The sequence below is a fragment of the Panthera uncia genome (genome assembly GCF_023721935.1).
Source record: "Panthera uncia isolate 11264 chromosome D3 unlocalized genomic scaffold, Puncia_PCG_1.0 HiC_scaffold_8, whole genome shotgun sequence".
Lineage (NCBI taxonomy): Eukaryota > Metazoa > Chordata > Mammalia > Carnivora > Felidae > Panthera > Panthera uncia.
Genome location: NW_026057586.1, coordinates 69,659,976 through 69,681,550, shown reverse-complemented (window position 1 = coordinate 69,681,550; position 21,575 = coordinate 69,659,976). Strand labels below are relative to the sequence as shown.

General features: G+C 48.9%; 1 protein-coding gene across 1 annotated transcript in view; it reads left to right on the top strand.

Annotated features, from left to right (window-relative positions):
- Positions 1-36: 36 nt before the first annotated feature.
- Positions 37-21,575, top strand: part of TBC1D10A (TBC1 domain family member 10A) — a 37,322-nt gene continuing 15,783 nt past the window's right edge. The window contains exon 1 of the mRNA XM_049619847.1: positions 37-6,715. Within this exon, the coding sequence (XP_049475804.1) occupies positions 6,396-6,715 (320 nt within the window). The 5' untranslated portion in view covers positions 37-6,395. The remainder of the gene's footprint in view (positions 6,716-21,575) is intronic.

The following is a 21,575-nucleotide window of genomic DNA, read 5'->3' as shown; positions in this document are numbered from 1 at the left end:
TTGCCACCAAGTCTTTCATGAATCCGTCTTAGATTTCTTTTTATGGCTCATTTAAAACATTTGGACCTTTCAAAGGCATACCCTGAGTATTTAACAGATTGCTACAAAATGCCTTTAACATGCCAGGACCACAGAAGAACAAGGACAAGTGTGATGCACTTCCTGGGCCAGTGGGCAGCAGAGAGATACATGTAGATGAGACTTGGGGTGGAGGGGGGGCAGTATAGTTTCCTGCAGACCTGGAATCACCCATCACCTGATTGGCTCTATGACCTTAGAGGCAGGTGGCTTACCCTGAGTGAGCACAGGGACATGACGTTTTTTAAACTTATTTATTTACAAAATGCTAAATTGTGCCACAGCCTTGAACCATTCCAAGGATTTTATAAAATTTAACCAGTTTACTGTTTATTGTTTTAAGTGTTTCATCAGTTTTAACCTACATAATCTTGAGTATTCCTGTTTTATACTGAGGCACAGAGAAGGTGGATCATATGCCCACAGCCACACAGTAAGAAGATGAAAAGAATGTGTACAAAATGCTTGTCACAGGCCTTGCTCCCTAGTAAGAGCCAGACGCCGGCTATTATTTTTGGAATTATGCTATCACAGGGACATAGGCGCCGCTGTGGGTGTTTAGAGGAAGGAAGGTGAGAGCCTGTTGAAAACTTTCCTGGTTTGAAACGTAAATCCCATTTTATTCTGAAGATTTCACGTGTGTTTATCTTTTGAGAGTTTGTGATGCCTTTTCTTTGCAGTCCCTCCATTCGATCTTCCTAGCTGCTCCATGAGGTCCTCTCCAAGGCTCAGGGGGTGAGGCCATTCCCAAGGTCATAGAACCAGTATTCTAGTCACCACCCTGCTCTACTCTGCACACACCCCTTTGTGCCTAATACACACTTGCAAGCTAAAGCTTCTTACTCTAGACCTGGGGCACAGATGGCCCTTCTGCCATGCCACTTGCATGGCTCCATTACACACTGCTGGATCCCTCACATTTTTAACTTGGTCAGAGGGATGTTCTTCCTCACCTTTTTTGACATTTACTAGAAGTTCCTCCCCAGGGGCAGAGTGGGTTCCGTGGTTTGGGTGCCTAAAATGAAGGCACTGCTGGTTGCTTCTCTGTAGTCAACACCAAAAACACTAAACACCATCTGGGAAGGGGGTCAGGAGACCTGGGGGAGTCCTGTGCTCCAAGCTCTCCTTTCTTCCACGGATTGGCTCTGGGGATGGGGAGTAGGGTGTGGTGTTGGGCACTGTCCCCCACAGATGGCAGATCCCAAGGGCTCTGGATCACGGAGGCTGTGACTGGAGGCTAGGAATGTATTTGGGTAGAATGTGAGTGAATGGGTCCTTTGAGCCACCCTCTGGGGCCCAAACCCAATTTCCCAGAGCTCTTGAGTGGACATCTGTCCTGGCTTACTCCTGTTGAAGAAGGGCCATTGACCAGGGTAGCCTTGTGACCATCATTGGTCTTGGGCACAGCACTCTGTACTTCTGGGTTAGGGTATGCAACATGAAGGCAATGCCTTGCTCACACAGCTTTTCTGAATCTCGCTGCAATTCTCTGAGAATTATCTGCCCCATTTTTAAGATTAGGTGGATACCCAAGGTCATGTAGCCAGTGAGGGCTCTGGAAGGCCAAAATAGCTCTTACATTCCTGGAGACCACGCTGTCCTATTGCCTCACCAGGGGAGGGGAGAGATGTTCCTGTTGTGGGACTGCTGGGAAAATGGGCAGGACTTAATGCTGTCAGAGTGGTGGTCATTTTAGACTTAGGCAAAGAAGACATTGGGAATTATAGACATTAGGAATTTCACTTTCAACTCTACCAGCTGCTTGAATTGTCATGTATCCCAGAGGAAGCCACCTATGATTATACCCGTTTCATTTTTTTTAAATTAAATATTGTATTAGGGAATATATATAAAGGTTATATTAGGTTACATTAGGGTATATACTTAAATGGAAATATATGGCATACTCGATAGCAGTTCTCATATGTAATAATTCACAATTAAAGGCAAAGTACAATATGGCTTAAGCAACGTGTTTAAGGGTACACATACTAGTATATAAGATTTTTAGTTTATTTTTTTTAATACAAGTAAAATGTACCGTTTAAAAAAATTTTTTTAATGTTTATTTTTGAGAGTGAGAAAGACAGCAAGCAGGGGAGGGGCAGAGAGGGCAACACAGAACCTGAAGCAGGCTCCAGGCTCCTAGCTGTTAGCACAGAGCCCGATGTGGGGCTCAACCCACAAACCATGAGATCATGACCTGAGCTGAAGTCGGACATTCAACTGACTGAGCCATCCAGGCACCCCTAAAATGTACTATCTTGAAATTAACGTTATTAACTCTAGTTTGGGAATTTGCTCTCAACTATTCTATATTGTTATATTTGTTAAAAAGTAAGTGAATAATTATAGATAACTCCTGAGCCATATAATCCATGAAGCAAGACAGGAGTACTCCTATTCCTTGTATCGTTACAGAGCAGGTACTACTGTTGCCTTTAACTGAGTCCAGTCAGTGTTATCCCTGAGATATGGTGATTAGATTAGGGTTAGGTGCATATCCTAGTGTGAACATGATACATGAAGGAATGCCTCCACCTCACTATTGAGCAGAAGCTACCAGAAGATTCTGTTGTATTGATGTGTGGAGGAAGGATGTGAGCCTGGAGCTGCTGCCATGAGGGGCTCTAGCTTCAGATGAAGGTAACCACAGGAAGGAGGACGAAAAGAAAAGGGAAAAGAGGAAAATGAGGCTGCTCTCCCTTGTCAATTTCTGGATCAAACTGCTCCTGAAGCTCATTTGCCTATGAATTTCTTTTAAGTTATAGGACCCACTAAATGCAGTTTGGGGGTAAGCCCATTTGGACCGCTGCCACTTGGACCAAAAGAATCTTAACTGTTATTCTCAGTGTAGGGATAAGGAAGTTTTATAGTTTGCCTACTCTTCATTGGCTTCTGGGCGCTTAAAACTGTCTACGTTTTAAACCTCAGCTCCATTCTCATTACAAATCCAGGCTATGACATCTGGACATCGGCTCATGGCCAATGCTGCCAGATTTTCTAAGCTCATGCAAGTTTCTCATTCCAGGATCCAGGAGATGGGACTTCCCTGGGGCCTGTGTAAGCTCCTAGAGCAAAACTTGCAGGAATGACCCCAGTAGATGATGAGACTCTAGGTTATCCATACATTCCTGTAGCCCTGGCTAAGCATCTAATCCTCAAAAGAACACCTACAGCTGCCAGTCTACCTGGATGTCTCATGCCATTGCCAAAGGCCTCTTAGTATTTCAGGGAGCCACATGACTCTGCAGGGCATTCCTGTGGATCATTCATTCATTCACTCTTGCTTTGTTACTTCAGTCTGATCACCCCAATCTCTGAGCCTGCTTCTCCTTCGTGAGCTTTGCAACTTGCTGCCCTGCTTCCTGCCCACTTTTCCTAGATCCCCACAGAGAAGCTTCCTTATTTCCATCTACTCACCCCCACCAGCACCCTTTCCCCTAGCATTCTTCCTACCTTACCCTGCTTTATTTTCTTCACACACATGTTCTTCCTCTACTGCAATATAAACTTGTTCCTGGTCTTCATCTCTCTTGCTCACTAAATATCAGATAAAGAGTTCTGGAATTTGAAGTAAAGAAATGTAACAATTGAGTGTCTACTATGTGCTGGAGGCTTCAGAAACAGTTCATGGAGTTTACCATGTCTTTTTTTTTTTTTTTTTTTTTTTTTTTAAGTAAGCTCTACATCCAATGTGGAGTTTGAAATCATGACCCTGAGATGAAGAGTTGCATGCTCTACTGACTGAGCCAGCCAGATGCCCCATCACCAAGTAATTATTGACATTTTTCAGAAGAGGAAGCTGAGGTTCTGAGAAGTGAAGTGATTTTGCATAAGAAACGCCCAGTTATTGAGGGGCACAGCCATGAAATGAAGTCTCCCAAGCCATGTTCCATTGGTTAGATTAGGTAAACACCCCTGCTACAGCCACAGGCCGTGGTGGGAAATATTCAAGACAATAATGGATTTGCAAAGTGCTTTGCAAACTACAAACATCAGCACTCCTGGCTTCCATCTACTGAGTACCTCCATGTGTCAGATGCTTAGCACATATTATCACACCAAAGTCTCAGAACAACTGCCCCAAGGAGGTATATTTTCTAGTATTTCCACTTTGCAGATGAGGAAATGGGCTCAGAGAGAAGTGGTTTGTCTAAGGTACACAGTGACAGCTGAGATTTGAATTCTGGGTGGTCTTGTGTAAGAAAATTAAAAGCTGGGGCCTCAAGGCCTTAACTTGAGAAACACTCTTCCAAAGATGGACACCCAGCTGCTTCTAATATCCCTCAACCCCACTGCAAATACCTCTGAGCTAAACATCACTGTGCCTATGCCCTTACAGAGCTGAACATATTTGGAATATGATCATCCTAAGACCAGAATTATGAAGTCAAAGGGTTGTCAATACTTTGCCCAACTTCAGGTCTCACATATGCTCTCCGTGTGTGGCTCCTCTCTCCCTTCCCTGGGATAGGCCCACATCCCCATGTAAGGCCCACTCTGCCCCTCCTAGGAGCTGGGAGTAAGAGCCCACAACTGTCTAGAGCCATTGGAGAGGAGGAATGTCCTCCTAGACTTGAGAGTTTTAAGACCAAAATAGCCTGCGCCCAGTCCCATGTCTGCTGTTGCCCTGTTTATGGAAAACCAGAAGCCTATGGAATGTGAAGATTGCACAGTGAAGTCTTCAAGAATGTCTGGGCCATGTGGCATCAAGGAAACACCCGGTGAAATCACTCAAGTCTTAAGACCCTCTTCTTGGGACCATGCCATGGGCCCCTTAGCCTGCCCCAGGCTCTGCAGCTCAGGCCTGGCTCTCACAGTGCTTTCTTTTTTCTGGGTCTGTCTGCCTCACAGATCTATGGGGAATATCAGATGACAACGTGGTTGTAACTTGTAAACTATAAAGTACTGGGCTTAACTGAGGAGCTATTATAGCGACTCTAAGTGTTGACAATCCTGGGGTGAGAAGTAGGCTTCTGGGAGCTAAGTCTATATAGATACAATTGGTCCATGCCTCCCCATAAACTGTTGGTAAGAGCTATTTTCAAATCCTGCCTCTGCCACAGCTATTGCTGGGACTTTAGGGAGCTGATTTAACTTCCCTGAACCTCAGTTTTGTTTTTTTTTTTTAACTGTAAAAATGGGACAAAATTGTATCTACCTCATTGCACGAAGGTTCCAAGAGATGGTGTGACCAATTTGGAGAACAGTTTGCCAGTTCCTCCCTCAGAAGATTAACAGGTTACCATATAACCTAGCAATTCCCACTCCTAGGTATTTACCCAAGAAAAACAAAAATGTATGTCCATACAAAAGCTTGTACCTGACCATCGCTGGCAAATGGATAAACAAATGTAGTATTGCATTTGGTGCAATATTATTCAGGCACAGAAAGGAATGAAGTACTGATAACATGCTACAACATGGATGAACCTTGAAAACATGCTGAATGAAAGAAGCCAGACACAAAGGCCACGTTGTATGATTCCATTTCTATGAAATGTCCAGAAAGGGCAAATCTTTAGAAACAGAAAGCAGATTTGTGGTTGCCAGAGACTAGGGGAGGAAGGATGGTGAGTGACTGCTAATGGATAGGAATTTGGGGGGTGATGAAAATGTTCTAAAATTAGGTTGTGGTGATAGTTGCACAACTCCACAAATATGCTTAAAACGATTGAACTATACACTTTAAACTGGTGATTTTTATGGTAGGTTAGTTATGTCTCAATAAAGCTGCTGAGAAAAAGATTACAAGAGGAAGGTAGAACTTGGGGCAATGAGTGTCTCAATAAACGTTGGTCATTACTCTTATTAACTGGATCTCCCAAGGGCTCATTTAAAGCCCTAGAGGCAGTGAGCAGGGGTTGCTGAACTTCTAGCTCAGCCTGTGTCTTTAAGACGTTGAGTGTCCCTGGGCGAATCCCTGGACCCTTCCTAGGTCTCCTCAGAGGTCCTCATAAACGGTTGAAACCATCCCTACCTACATCCCTGGGGTCTCGCGAGGAGCCAGGGGCTCAGCAGGCAATGCAGAATCCCCAGCGCACTCCCTCAGCCTGTGACTGAGCGGCGCTTGCAGGTGACTGGCGGCCGGGAGCCAACCGAGAAAGGCCCGGGGAGCTTTTTCAGGTAAGCTCTCTTGATTGACAGCCTGGGGGGGGAGGGCTCCCAGTGACGGCTGCCCCGCCCCCTCACGTCTGGTCGGTTGGCGCCAGTCTAGGGCAGGTGGGCGGGCCCTGGGGTCCGCTGCGCCCATTGGGCGTGGGGGGAAGCTCCCGGGAGGGCCTAGGGCCCCGCCCCTGGCCTTGCGGCGGCCAATGGACGCGGCGCGTGGGCGGGGCGTCGGCGGCGTCGGCGGCGGCCCTGAGGCTGAGGCGGCTGAGGTGGCTGAGGTGGCCGCTGGGGCTGAGGCGGCGGGCGCGGCCAGGATGGCGAAGAGCCGCGGAGAGAACGGGCCGCGCGCGCCCGCGGCCGAAGGAAGTCTGTCCGGGACCCGGGAGAGCCTGGCCCCGGGCCCCGACGCCGCAGCCGCGGACGAGCTCAGCTCTCTCGGCTCCGACTCGGAGGCCAACGGCTTCGCCGAACGCCGCATCGACAAGTTCGGCTTCATCGTGGGCTCGCAAGGCGCCGAGGGCGCGTGAGTAGCGCCGGGGCTCGGGGCCGGGGGCCGGGAACGGCGCGGGACCTTCGTGGGGGGCCTCGACGCTGACGGAGCTGCCCTCAGGACAGACCGACAAGCTCCCCTCCCAACCGGGGACAACTGACCCCTTCTCTCCCTGCCCCCTCCCCCCACTCCCCCAACCAGGGCCGACTGACCCGCCCCTCATTCGCGAGCCTGCTTCCGACCTAAGGACAGACAGGCCAGCCCTACCTCCCCCCAGCCCCCGCCCTCCAGACACATTGACCCGCCCCCAAGAAGGGCCCACAGTGCCCTCCTCCCAACTGCGGGACAGAACGACAGACACCTGGCCCAACCCCACTGCTGCCACCGCGGCCTTAGGCCTGATTGTGCCACCCCTGACAGGCTCACAGATGGCTGCCCCTCCCCCGACACATATCTTCTCTACCCCCATCCCCCAAGACCCACAGATGCCCTGTCTCCACCCTACTACCCCGCACCAGGGGGATACTTTAGGGAGAGGGACTTCAAAGGGACAGACTGCCCTGCCCTCATTCCACTCCAGGACAGACTGACCCCTTACCTCAAGACACACAGGCTCCTGGGTGGACTGGACTGACATTGGTCATCTCCCTCCCAGACAGTCCCACCCTGGGGCAGATAGTCCCTTCCCTTCAGGGAAGGGTCAGAGAGTGCTCTCCCCACCCTTCAGAGGCCAATTTCTCCTCACTGGCAACAGGTGGGCAGACACTCCCCCTTCTTGGTACCCACAGGGTGACAGTGCCTCACCTCCAGGACAGACTGTTGGCTGTCTTTGTGTATGCTGTGGAAACACACACCTCCTCCCAAACTCTTGAGGGGGCAGTCATGGAGACAGCAGGGTCCCTGCTGGTAGCACACTCTGGTCCCCCACCCCCAGAGCCTCCAGGACCCAGCTGGCAGGCAGAGATATGCAAGGCAGTGAAGCAGCACCTTCCCTCCAAGCTGGGTAACTGGGCAGCCGCACTGCCCCACAGAACCCTCTGAGAAGGACGGACTCCAGACCCCACTCCCATTCCAGCTGTCCTGTCACATGAGACCAGTGTTCTGCACAGAATTGACAAGCCTTCCTCCTGGTGTGCCTCCCCTTCAACAGAGGGCCTCACACAATTACCTGTGGGGGCCCCACAAGACTCAGCCAAGATCCTACTCCACATGGTCCTTTCTCCCCTTCTCTGACCAGTTGTGACTGTCCAAGCCTCTTCCAGCCTCTCTTATGACTAATGAAAGTGCCTTGACCATCTGTTAAGAACCCCACCCCATACAAGCGGCCCCATAAAGGCCACTTCCGGATTTCTCCCAGTTTCAAATTCACCAGGCCTCCTTCTCCTTTGGAGAAATATAGCCCCCTCCTCTAAGGAGAGCTCTCTCTTACCCACTGGACTGTGTCCTCCAGCCTCTCCCCACTTGCTCACAGCAGGCTAAACCTTGTCCAGTGCAGGACCCCAGAGATCACCCTTTATTCTGATGCTTCATCTTGCTATGATGCTTTGTCACAGCTCCCCAGGGATTAGCCTGTGAGTATATTTTTTGAATTGAGGGATCAATTTTTGAATCACTAGGGATCAGGGCCCTGAGAGGGATGGGATCTTGAGAAGTGGGAATGGAGTTCCCAGTTGCATTTGTGGGTTCTTGGAAGAAGGACCTCAAATTTGCCTGTGAGTTCTAAGAGATAAGAATTCCTGCTACATTCTTACCAGACAGTTAACCAGATATCGGGGTACACAGCAGTGATATAGTGGGAAAAGAACAGACTTAGGAAAAAAATCACACTTGCTAGCTGTGTGACCTTGGGCAAGATCCTGAATCTCTGAGCCTGTTTGCTCACCATAAAGGGCAGCAGTCACATGTACTCCCAAGATTACTATGGGGATTAAATGAAATCAGGTATATGAAGGTGCCTAGCACTGTGCCTGACCCAAGTAGTGGCCCAGAATATGTTAGTTTCCTTTCTTTTCCTTCTAAGGGTCTGAGAATTGATGAGAAAAATGAGGGCGTACCTCTGGTATTTTTTAACAGAGAGACGCCTCAGTGGGAGCACCTCCCTTTGGCTGTATTCCCCCACCAGACAGCCAGACATCTGTCTTCCCCACACTCCAACCACAAACCCAGACTTTGCAGATGCCCTCTACCTCACTGGTGTTTATAGAACTGGGACTGAGGTGGGGTCCCAGGCTCCTTTCTCTCTCCCTGCCTCACTTTCTTGACCCCCTTGGTCAACCTAAAATCTCTGGTGTCTGAAAGTTTTGACTGTTCCCTGCTGAGTTTATAATGTGGTTCCAAGGAAGCCAAAAGTAAGTCCCTGCCCAAAGCCATAAGAGGGGAAGTTATGGAAAGTATCAGGGTGATTGCCCTAAAGCTAATCTCGTGGTTAAGGGCTAGGAGTCCATGTGTTATCCCAGAGTGTGAAACATTAGCACTGATGGCTGCAGTGGAGAGGGCAGGAACTCTGGCTCTAGATTAAAGGTCCATTTCAGCCACCCTGGACCAAAGGTTGTCTCAAGATGGTCAGTTTGGCAGTTACCAGGGGCTTGGGGGTAGGGAAGAAAGCAGATCAGAGGCTACCCTGCTTAGGTGACTGTTAGGTGCTTGGCATGAGTAGATCATAAAATCATAGACTGTTGGAACTGGAAGGGATCTTAAGAGATTGACTGAGCTTATTAGCCCTTGCTTTTACAGATAAGGAAACCAAAGCCCAGAGAGGAGAATCACTTACTTAAGAACACACAGCATATTAGTTGGCAGAACCAGGACTTGAACCCAGGGTTTCTGACTCCTAGGTCAGGATAGTTTCCACTGCTTTCACCATCCATTAATACAGCCTGTGGTCCCAGCAGGAAACCAGGTGCCAGGTAGGTAGAACAGAAGGTTCTTAGCAGAAACCTGCCTGCCCTCACTTTCCCTGGCTTAGCTCAGTAGTGTAGGAGGCTAACAAGTCCTGCCCAGCAAGGGTAAGAGTGTGTTGTCATTACCAGTTCATTAGACTATCAACTTTAGGGCTGGGGCCAGGTTTATTCACCTTTTTCTATTCAGGCCTGCAAAGAAGTAAATGGTCAACTAGTATTTACTTACTGAATGACATTAACTGACAGACATTTCAAGTCAGAGAGCTGAAAGTGACCTTAGAGATGGCAATCATCATACAGATAGGTAAACTGAAATCTGAGAGAACTGATTAGCCTCACCTCTTCAGTCTGTTAAGATCAAAGCCAGAAATTGAACCCAGAACTCCTGATTCCCAGCCCTGAGCCTTTTCTACTTCTTCACCTCATCTGTCTTTTGAGCCTACTCTATGAGGCACCTTTGGTGAGCCTGTGATAGTCCTCGCCTACACGTGAGCAGAAGCCAGTGAGGAAAGACAAGAAAGCAACCAAACCAGCAAAGAGCCCTGTGGGAGGCATGGACACAGACAGAGGAGCTGATAGCATTAGTTCTTTTGGCTTGGTTGGGAGTTGAGCTGGTTGTTGAAGCCCAGGAAGGACCAGAGGAGGAAAAAGAAGTGTCCTTAGAGGGGAGGGGTAGGAAGAGTGATGTTACCGTTCCTATCACCTTGGGGTAGGAAGAGCAGATCTATACGGGGAAGTCCCTTCTGCAGCATAGGGGAGGGGGGTCATGAAGGAAAAGAAGGATACCAGTTGGATACTAGGTCTCCTGGCCCAAGGGAGATGGCCTGAGAGAGATGGGTTCCCAACCTCCTTCTACTTTTCCCATGTAATTGCCAGGACTGGCTTCCTTAGGCTGGAGCTTCCCACCCAGCTTCAGTCTGCTCAGTGCTGCAGGCCAGATGAGGTGAGGAGCTATGCTTTCTGGGATCCCGTGGGTGTTGGCTTCCTGCTAGGGGAGAGAGGGATCTGAGCTGGGTCCAGAGAGAAACATCTGGAACAGTAGTATTGTCTTCGGCTGATTCAGGTCTCCTGTCCCCTGGGTTCTCCACTACTCCTAGCCAACTATGGCAGCCCTGTGGCTTTGGAAATCGTAGAACTGGCTTAATTGGCATCCCTATAGTTTGGTTTGTGCCAGTTTTTGTTGGGGTAGGGCCAGGGCCCTCCTGGCAGGCCAGAGCCTGTCTCCCTGCCTTCCCACCACCTTCTCCAGCTTGTAAGCTCAGAGCATCCTCTTTTCTTGAGCTATTATGGTTCCCAGGAGAGCATGGAACTGGCAATGGAGTGGTCCCTGGGTGGTCCATCTGGAAGGAGGCGGCTGTACATGTGGACTAGACCACAGGCCCTCCATTTTCTCTCCTCCTTCTCTTTCCAGCTTCAAAGGAAAATCCGGTTTGGTGGCCCTGTGGGTGTTCTAGGGCCTCAGACAAGACTTGACTTGGTGAAGGGGAAGGCCAGCGCACCAGCTGCTGCCCTGGGAAGGTGCCTGCATGTCCGCCTGCTAGGAAATCCTAAGCTGTGGGAAAGAGATAAAGCAGTGGGACCTGCTTGATGTTTTGTCCTCCTAGCATCTGGGTTTGAAACAGGACCTCCAGAGGACCAGTGAGGCCTGGCTCTGGTCCAGCCACCCAATCTGTTTACACTGAGGTGGGGGAAAGAAGATGCTCTGTGTTCCCTCTTCACACAAACTCTGGAGTCTGGCTGTCTGTGTGACTTTGGACATGTTGCTTCACTTGACTAAGTCTTAGTTTCTCACTGTGAAATGGTTGTGATAATACTGATTTTGCAGGATGTTGGTGAGGTTTAAATGAGCTGATGTTTGAAAAGAGCCTGGCACACAGTACAGTAGGTGCTCAATGAATGTTCTTGCTCCTTTTATTAAATGTTTATTTATTTATTTATTTTTAGTAATCTCTACACCTAACATGGGGCTTGAACTCATGACCCCGAGATCATGCTCTTGTGGTCATGCAAGAGAGTTGCATGCTCTTGTGACTGAACCAGCCAGGTACCCCTGTTCTTGCTTCTTTTTAAGACTGGAGTGGCTAGTGGTCCTGTCTTTTCATTTTCTACTTGTATCTCTAGATATGATGATGAGTGTCAGTGAGGTCCATTCTCCTGCGGGGAGGAGTGAACTCTAACCAGTGGTGCACCCTCACTTTCCCCGGAGAGAGATAGTTATCCCCATTCTATAGATGAACACACCAAAGATCTGAGAAGAAAGTGCCCAAGGTTTGCCAGCTGGTAAATGGCAGAACTAGGACTAGAACCTGTTTCTCAATGCTAAATCCAGTGACTAAGCCTTGCTAATGTGGCAGCAGGCAGATGACAGGTGCTCACTAGTCCCAGAGGCCCCCACACCCAGAGCAGGAGTTAGCAGGAACTTGGCTACCTTTCCAACCTGGTGTGGAGGGCAGTGTGAGTCTCAGTACAGCTTAAGTCCATAGCCAGCCAAATCACAGAAAGACCCAGTGAGAAAGATCCTTGGGGAGGCCCTGAAAGCATGACCAGACTGGCCTGGTCTAGTCCTCCCATAGGCCAGAGTCCACACTGCATTGCTCTTGACCCCAAAATACTGCTTAATGGTCATCTGACTTTGATATCCAGTCTGTGCCTTTGTTTCTTTGTAGATTAGGCAGGGATTATGCTCCCCATACAGGTGAGGAATCTGAGGCTTGGAGCAGCCTTGCAGTTAGTTAACAATGGAGCCAAATTAAGGAGGAATCCCAGATCTTCTGATACTCAGCCCACTGCTACCCTATATGTCAGTGCCCATTCTCTTCCTGACTCCAAGCCAATTGAGCCTCCAGGCTAGGAGACATTGCCCACCAGAGCAGAACCCAGCCATCATCCACTCATTGTCAGTGCCCTAGTTGATCACTTTAACCTGCAGGCAGCACAGCTGAGGGGGAGGAGGCCTCCTTTAGCTGCTTTGTCTGCCCCTGACAAATCTGCTATCCAGGGCCCAAGGAACCTCTCTGGCAGAGGGAAAGCTGTCCTGTCCTCCCCACTGGCAAACCAAAGCTCCTGATGCTTCACCTGCTTAGAAGCCTCCTATCCAGGATTTCAGGGTAGCTGCCAACTTTGGCTTTATATATCTCACCTTTCTTTTTCCCTTCTTCATCCCACCTACTCTGTTTCATGCCCTGTATAGCTCCTAAGAGGCTGTCACAGCTTAGCTCTTTACTGCTCCTCAGGTAGGGAAGTAAGCAGCAGACTCAGGAGTCTGGGAGAGAAAGCCAAGGCTTACTTTTGCCAGCTTATCCACCTTAGTAGTGAGCTTATTTACCAAACATTTATTGAGCACCTACTCTGTCAGCCCCTGTGATTGGAACAAAGGATTCAGAACTGAACAAGGCATCTTTGTCTTATTGCCCTCAAGAGGTTCATAGACTTGTTGGAAAATAGAACCACAAATAAATCATTACAATGTTGAGCAATAAAGGCCATAATTGAGGTGTGTGGTCGCTCTGGAATATATAGGAAGAGATAGCCAGCTCCATCTATAGGAGCCCAGGAAGAAGTGACTTTTGATCCAGGCCTCAGAAGTAGCAAGGAAGGGCATTTCACTGGGTGGGAGGGGACCTATGTACAAGACCCCCTCCCCTCCCCACCAAAATCCAGCTGTTTAAGAAACGTGGTATACCAAGAAGAGAGGTGACAAGAAGAGCAGAAGGCAGGAGGTGGATGTGAAGCAAGGGGAGGCTAGGAAAGTAGGTTGGGAAGACCATGCCTAGCCTTGAATGTCAGACTGAGGCCTCCTGTGTTTCATCAAAGTCAGTCTGGTGCTGGTGTGGAAGATGGCATAGGGAAGAACTGGACCACAGGCAGCGAGACCAGTTGAGAGAGCTCAGGACAGCCCAAAAGGGCTATGGAGAGGCCTGGAAGATGTCTGGAGCTGTGAGGATGAAGAGGCCAGCAAATCAGTAGGGCTTGGTGCCTGGCAGGCTGTGTGGACTGATGGGGAATTGGGAAGTCTCAGGATAAGCTGAAGAGGCCCTAGTCTCTCACAGAACCCATCCTGGGGCCTTCTGGCCACAGGGAGGGAAGGCCATCTGTGGCCTTCCTGTGAAGTGGACAGTGGGCTGCTGCTAACTCTGCTTTGTCACAGCCCTGGGCTCCCCAAGGTGCCTGGCATGGCTGGCATGCCCAGGACACATCAAGGGGTTCTTTGTCTCTCTCCAGTGGGAGAGCGGGTTAGCTGGCCTGGTTGGGAGGGGGTGGGGTGAGTGGTACTGAGCTTTGTGTTCTCTGCCCAGTAAACATACTGGATGGCAAGGAGAGCCAGACTCCTCTCTAAGGAGAGAGGAGTAAGGCCTAAGGGCATAGAAAACCAGCCTTAGGGTAGTGCGCAGCTGGAGAAGGTAGGTTTGGGGGTTTGGGCATAGATAAACTGATCAAGGGGAGGCAGATGGCAGCCAGGGCTGGCTTGACCTCAACCTCATGTCTTTATTCTGTTCCTGGAGGTGGTTCCTCAGATGGGACAGGTGGAAATAAGTCCAGTACCTATGAGAATGTGAACCCCTTAGCACTTAGGGACATCACCAGCCATTTCTCAGAGATTAAAGATTCTGGCTGGAAATATAGGTTTAGGCTAGTAGGCGGAAAAGGCTCTGAATGAGGCACAGGAGTCAAGGCACTAATGCTGGCTCTACCTCAGACCGTTATGGTATATGACTTAGGCACATCCCCTCACTTGATCATGGGACTGATGCTCCCTGTTTCTCACCCAGCACTTACTATGTGTACAGCTGCGTGCTAGGCTCAGGGGATGCAGATCTGGTCCTGCCCTCCCGGGGCTTACAGCTTAGCAGGGAAGTGAGACGTTCAGTAGGTAGTTAAAGGCATGGCCTGTGTACAAAAGGATTGTGAGGATCAAATGAGATAAGTGGATTATGAGCATAGTATAAACAAAGACTACTGTACAGGGGTCAGGAGACCTGAGTCCTGGGCCTCGTGGATCCCTAGCTAGCTGTGTGACCTTGAGAAATTTGCTTAATCTTTCTAAGCCTCAGTTTTCCCTACATATAAACTAAGGTAGTTTTTTTTTTTTTTTATGTTTATTTTTGAGAGAGAGCACATGCATGCACGCACATTAGCTGGGAAGGGGCAGAAAGAGAGGGAGACAGAGGATCTGAAGTGGGTGTGGGATGACAGCAGAGAGCCTGATGCTGGGCTTGAACTCACGAAACCGTGAGACCGTGGCCTGAGCTGAAGTCGGACGTTTAACTAGCTGAGCCCCCCAGGTACCCCTAAACTAAGGCAGTTTTAATGGGATGATATTGAAAAGCTCTTTCACTTCTAATATTCTGAGACTGACCTTGGAGTATATGAAAAGTGCTTTGAGAAGTTTTTTATGAGGTATCACGCAAGTGCAAGGGGTCGTTATGGCACAGCCCACAGAAGCCAGTTCTTTCAGCATGCTCTGTTCTTCTTGTGGGAGGACCTCTCTTTGTGTGTAGGACCAGTGGCCCTCATGTCTTAGGGAGTATAATCAAATCAAAGGATGCTTTGATTTGTTTAGCTCTTTAGTCTGCAAAGTGCTTTCATTCCCATTGCCTTACAGTAGTCCTTATAGGAGCAATGGGAAATCGGTAGGCTAAGTTTTATTTTCCCGTTTACAGCCAAGGAAACCAAAGCTGAGCAAGTAATGGAATTGGGTCTGGGACTCAGGACTGCTTTTTTCCAGTTTTCTATCTTACCAAAGCTGGTGGCTACTGTGTGGCCTCTCTGGCCCCTCCCTGTCTCAGCTTTAGAACTTCAGTTCAGCCCCAAGTGTTTGTGCTTCTCCTAGTAGCCCTCTCAAGTTGTTTGAATTGTTGTGATGAATGGAGCACTTCTTGTCCCAGATCTCCACACACAGCCCCTCATATGTACCCCAAGACAAGGCAGGAACAGCTGGCTAGTGAGGGGGTCCAGAAACATAGTGTGGAGAGCTCTTGTTCCTTCTGAGTGCACTCTGGGCCCTAGACTCTGTATGTCCAGAAACGATCCTTTCCAACCATCCACTTTTGGAGGATGCTGCTTCTTTTCCCTTACCTCTCTGTATTGGTTTCACAAAAAGGGAGAACCTAAATTTGACCCATGGGTTTAAGACACAGGCAGACCTGACTTCAAGTCCTGGCTCTTGTCACTTTCTGGTCATGTGACCTCTCTAAGGTAAATAGGCCGTGTTGACACTGGGAGAGAGGGGTGTTATGAGGATTAAGAGAGCTAATGTTGGTAAAACACCCAGCACAGTGTCTGTCACAAAATAAAGGTACAGGGTGGCTCTTATAATTCGAGTGTGAATTATCCTCTGAGGTTTACTTCAAGCCTTTGGCATAATGGTGAGACAGCAAGGCAATATGGGTGTGAAGATCCAGATTTATGTGCTCTGCCCACCACCCTTGGGAGTGGTGGGCAGAGGAGCCAGTCCCACTCAGCTTGTGGTCTGGAGCATTCTGGCATGCCAGGGCAGACTGGGAATCCCCCCATCAGTTCCTCTTTGAGTCATTTGGAACAGAGTCCTCAGGTGACCCTGACTCAGAGGGCCTCATCTTCCTTCTCTTTGGACTGTGAAGATCAAGCAGAAGTGAGAGTAAAGGTGGGTCTCCTGAAAGATTCACCTCAAAGCATGTAACCATAGTGCTGCCTGGGACCTCAGCCTTCCTGGGTAGTGGCAGTTACTTGGGGAAGAAATCAGAATTTGCTTCATAATTACTACCACCCTCCTTCTGTGCTTCTTGTAGACTTTGATCCTGAGCTTCCTGTCCTGCTTCAGGGTGACCTCCTCCACCCTCCCAGCATAGTCACATGGTAATGCCGGTTCACAGAGGAGCCTGAATGGTGGACCAGGCTTTTACTGACACTGCCCCCATTTAATTCTGTGAGATACAGTTCATCATAATCTCCATTTCACAGAAGCAGATACCAAATTTCAGAGAGGTAAAGTGACTTGCCAAACACCACACAGTTTATGGCTCTGAGTCCACAAAGCTCCAAGTTCCCTGGGATCAAGGCTGGTATGAACCCTGCCTAGTGGTTAGCACTCTGTGCTGGAGTTGAGTGACAGAGCAGAAGAAGAACAGGGTCTGGATTCATCTCCCAGGGCTGTCTTCTGCTCACCCTAGACCTTAGATAGTTACTGGCTTACTGAAAACCTGTTTCTTCATCTGTGGAAGGGGAGGTGGTGATAATTAGAGGACCTATTTCATGGGCCTGTTGTCAAGATTAAATGAAATAATGTAAGTTAAGTGCTGAGCACCATGTCTGTTGCATAGCAAGTGCCTGGTAAGTGCTCTAACAGACATTCAGTTGCATTAATTGAATATTCGAATTATAATGTTGTAAAAGGCTGTCATTAAGCACATCTGTTCAGCCCTGTGCTGGGCTTCAAGGAAGATCCAGAGCTGGTATCAGGCCAGAGAGGGAATGTTCTTTATGAAGCACTTTCTGTGTTTTACCCACCTGATCTCAAGGTTGAGGACAGTATTCCCATCTCAATGTGGAGAAAACTGAAACACAGAGTTCCCGAGGTCACAAAGCTAATGATTCTGTCAACACACATTTATTGGGCACCAACAAAACCAAGCTCTGTTCTAGGCCCAGAACACACTGTGGAGAATGAGACGGGCAGAGCCCTCCAGGAGTGTACCTTCTCACGGAATGCTGCCTCAGCAGAGCAGATAGGATATTCGGGTGGAGAAGCTGTACCTGCTCCACTAGACTGCTCACATTCCCCAAACAAGCCGTGGTCTTTTCTGTTAACTTGTGCTTGCTCATACTGGGTCTTCTGGCTGGTGTCCCCTTTCCCCTTTCTCACCCTGGCTACTTCCTGTCACCCTTCAAAGACCATCTCAAAAATCAGCCCCCTCTTAAAAGCTTTCTCTGAACACCACCCCCACCCCCCACCAACCACTAGCACCACCCTGGGGGCTTCTTGCAGTTTCTTAGCACCTTCTACATGCTTCTGTGATAGCACTTCTATGTGTGCTAGTTTTCTACTCACCCATCTGTCTCCTCTGCCAGATTGACCTCTTCAAGGGCAAGGACTGCATTTTATTCATCTTTGTAGATTCAGGGCCTGGAACACAAGCTCTAGAGAAATGTGTATGGAATATAATGAGGGGCTGATTGTGTTTTGTCCCTGGAGTAGTTAGGAAAGGCTTTGTAGACATGAGAGGGAGTTCTGAATGAGGCCTTGGAAGATGAGTGGGACTGAACTAGAGTGGGGGTAGGGGTGAGGGAGGCCAGTTCAGAGAGAGGGCCACCTAGAGATAGGGCTGGGGAAAGAAGAGGGATGTTTAGAGGAAATAGGAGGACCTGAAGTTTCTGTTGGACAAGGAGGGCAGTAGGGAGCCTTGAAGGAATGTGAGCAGAGGAAAGTCCTTATATAAACAGTGAGTCAAAACTAATTTGGTAAAATCTATCAGTAAGATCTAGCAATTTGGTAAGGATGGCTAAGGAGCCCATACATGAGTCAGGATGGCCCCTGGGTGCCCACAGTGGGATTGTGATCTGAAAACCCAGTTGCCAGTGGGAAATTTCAAGTACTACTCAGCCTGCTAAGGGTGAAGGCTTGGGGAAGGGAAGTCTTCTATTGAGAATAGTCTCCATACCTTTCTGCAGTTGTCAGAGCTGCCCTGGAGGTTTCTGCTGTGGTCTGTGCCTTTCCCTAGCTGGGTGAGGGAGTGGGGATTCCTTGCTTTTTGGAACCAGCAAGGTTGGTGCCTAAAGGAACCATTTCTTCCATCTGACATCAAGAGGGGTGGAGCTGAACAGAGTGGAGAGCTGGGCAGAGGCCCAAGGCCAGTGAAGGGTGGAGAGAACCTGTTTACCATTGTGCACTGACCCAGGGCTAGAAGGAGCAAAGCCAGGGAATTCCTTATGGGAAAGGAAAGCAGACCCAGAACTAGCTTGCACTGGGAATTGGGGAGAGTGAAGCAAGCCAGACTCTCACCCAGACAGAGAGCCTGGACATTGCCCTACCCTTAAACCAGTGGCTGCCAGGCTGCAGGAGGGAGTGCCAGGCTTCTGCAGACCGTCTTGCTTTTCCACACTGACTCACAGCATGGCCTTGGGCAAGTCACTTACCGTTTGGGCTATAGGCCTTGCTGGCTCTCTGAGGAGGAGTAGACCCCCTGGGTGATTTCACAGGCCTTCCAGCCTGGACTGTCAGCCATTTGTACCCTCCCAACCCACCCTCTCTTGTATTCCAGTTTCTTATCATCAGTTATTATGGAGCTGGCATAAAAGCTATTTATACTTGCAGTCCTTACCAACTCTTAGGTTAATGAACTCCAGAGGTTGTTACCCAGTGTGCAAAGTAGGTCAGCCTTTTGTTTATCCTCACTTTTTCCAGCTCTGGGAGAAGGGAACCCCCCCCTCCCCCCGCCTTGTCACTGGATCTGTCATTGGCTATGCTCTTTCTGGACATCTACTTCCCAATTTTCCACACTTCCTTGTTGCTCACTTCTGCCGTTCTCAGCACAGAGGGTAGTGGTTCTCTATTGGTAGTAAAGAAGAGGAAAGAGAATGTGACAGGCACTGAGGGCTTTAGATTGTATTGAGGCCAGGTGGTGAGACATTTTATATTTATTGGATAATTTAGTGCTTAAGTGGCAGCCTCCACTTCCAAGCTGTGTAACCTTGGGCAGATTACTCAACCATACTGAGCTTTAGTTTTCTTGTCTATTAAATGGAGATAATAAAAGCTACTTCCTTGGGGAATTGTGTGCATATGTAGTACTTGGCAGAGCTACTACATGGCCAGTGCTGGAAATGTGTCAGCTCTTACTGCCTCGTGTGATCTTTACCGCTGCCCTCTAAGGAGGTGGCAGTGCCCCCATATTACAGGTGGGGAACCTGCTTGGAGTGGAGCAGCCTGCCCTGTTTCAGGCAGCTATAAAATGATAGAGCTGGGATCAGAAACCAGGAGTTACAGTCTTTGTGTCATTGAGTAAATTACTTAATCTCTCTGGACCTTAATTGCTTCATAGTTAAATGGGCATAATCCTGCCCTGCTGCATGTGTATGTGGCTGTATATGTGGACCAGTCAGATGACAAACGGGATATGAAAGTGCTAGGTTAGCTGCAAATATCAGTCACCTAATAGCTACCATTTTCTGTCCACTCATCAGGCTTGTTTCAGCCCTGTAAAATCTGAGGTGTGTATTATAGTCCCACTTAAAGATGAAGAAGTCAAGACTTAGGGAGGACAAGTATTTTGTCCATGGTTTCCCAGGTGGAGGAGCTGGAAGTTGATTGGCCTCAAGATCTCCACTCTGTTCACTCGCTCCATAACCTAGCTGGCCTCCAGTGCTTAAGATGAGGAACAATCCTGTGATCTGTGCCTTGGGCTTTCTGCTTAGGCTGTGTTTCTCTTCATTTGGGCTTCTTTGAAGAGTGAAGCTTGAAGGAGGAGGTTGCACTCGGTCTTTGGGACCAAGATTTATCTTCCACCATCGGATAAAGGGGGCATGGGCATGGGCACCATACCTGGCTGACTGCCAGCCAGAAGGGCTGAGGTGTGCTTGGGCAGAAGGCAGACAGCTAGAAGGACAAGTGCAAAGAGAGCCCCAGTCTTTGGTCTTGATAGCCTTGGGAACTGGTCTTGTTCCTCTGAGTTCTTGGAAACTTCCAGTTCTGAGTTTGGAGAAAAGAGTAGGTAACTGGGAGCCTTCAGAGCACAGGGTCAGCAGAGTGTTACTACTGCCTTGGGCCATGGCCTGGCATAACACCGCTAAGCCTAGCTCAGCCTGAGAGCCCAACAGAATCTGGGCTCAGTCACCCCCCTGGCTGCCCACTTTTGTCTCCTCTGTGCCTCTCTCCCTCAGGAGGGGTGGCTGGCAAACAGTACATTGCCCAGGCTTGCCATCTCCAGCTGAGGTTGTGCTTGGAACCTGTGCCCATCCAGCATATTGGCTTCCCTGAGCATTACTAGGAGTGGGCAGGATGCTCACTGGGGCAGTCAGAACACTGACGGGGATAGACTGGCTTCAGGGGCTTGGGGACTAGAGATAGATCCCCACAGTGGCATCTGGAGAATAGCCTGATTTCCTCATAGTCTTCCCAGGGGAGTCCAAAACAGCACACGAGTCACTGTAGCAGAGGGGAAGCCCTAGTTCTGCCACTTAACTTATTACCTTTGTGACGTTGCCCAAGTCATGTAACGTCTCTGATTGGGTCAAATCTCTCATGGACCAAGTGGAAATAGTAAATCATCTATTAATTAAGGAGGGCTCCACCTCACTGAGCTATTAGGGGCACAAATAAAATTGCTGTAGGCAGCAGTGGCTTGTAGACCTGAAGGCAATTCATATGAAAGTAATGATGTCATGGAGAAAAGCAGGCAGGCACTGTTGAATACCTGTGAGGTGCTTGGTGGGGGTTACAGAAGTTCAAGACCCAGTCTAGTTAGGGAGGGACAGTGCTAAGCAATATGAGCAAGGTGTAATGAAGTGTTAATTTCATGTCTTGATTTATTAGTGAATTACTGCTGAAATTAATTTTAGGGGATTGGGACAGCATTAAAAGAAAAAAAGGGGGGGGTATCGCCTAGGTGGCTCAGTCATTAAGCATCTGACTTAGGCTCAAGTCATGATCTCACGTCACGGTTCGTGAGCTTGAGCCCCACATTGGGTGAGCTCGAGCCCCACTTCAGGTGAACACAAGCCCCACTTCAGGTGAGCCCTACTTCTCTCTCTCTCTGCCCCTTGTGGGATTCTCTCACTCTGCTCTTGCTCACTTGTGCCCTCTCTCTCTCTCAAAAAAAAAGAAAAAAAAAAAAAGGAAGAAATAGAATAATATAAAACTAAACTGAAAATTTTGGAGTGCATGTAAGAATAAATTATTATGGGATGCCTGGATGGCTCGGTCAGTTAAGCATCCAACTCTTGTTTTTGGCTCAGGTCTTGATCTCACGGTTCTAGAGACTGAGTGCCAAGCCCAATGAGGGAGCAAAGAGACTGCTTAG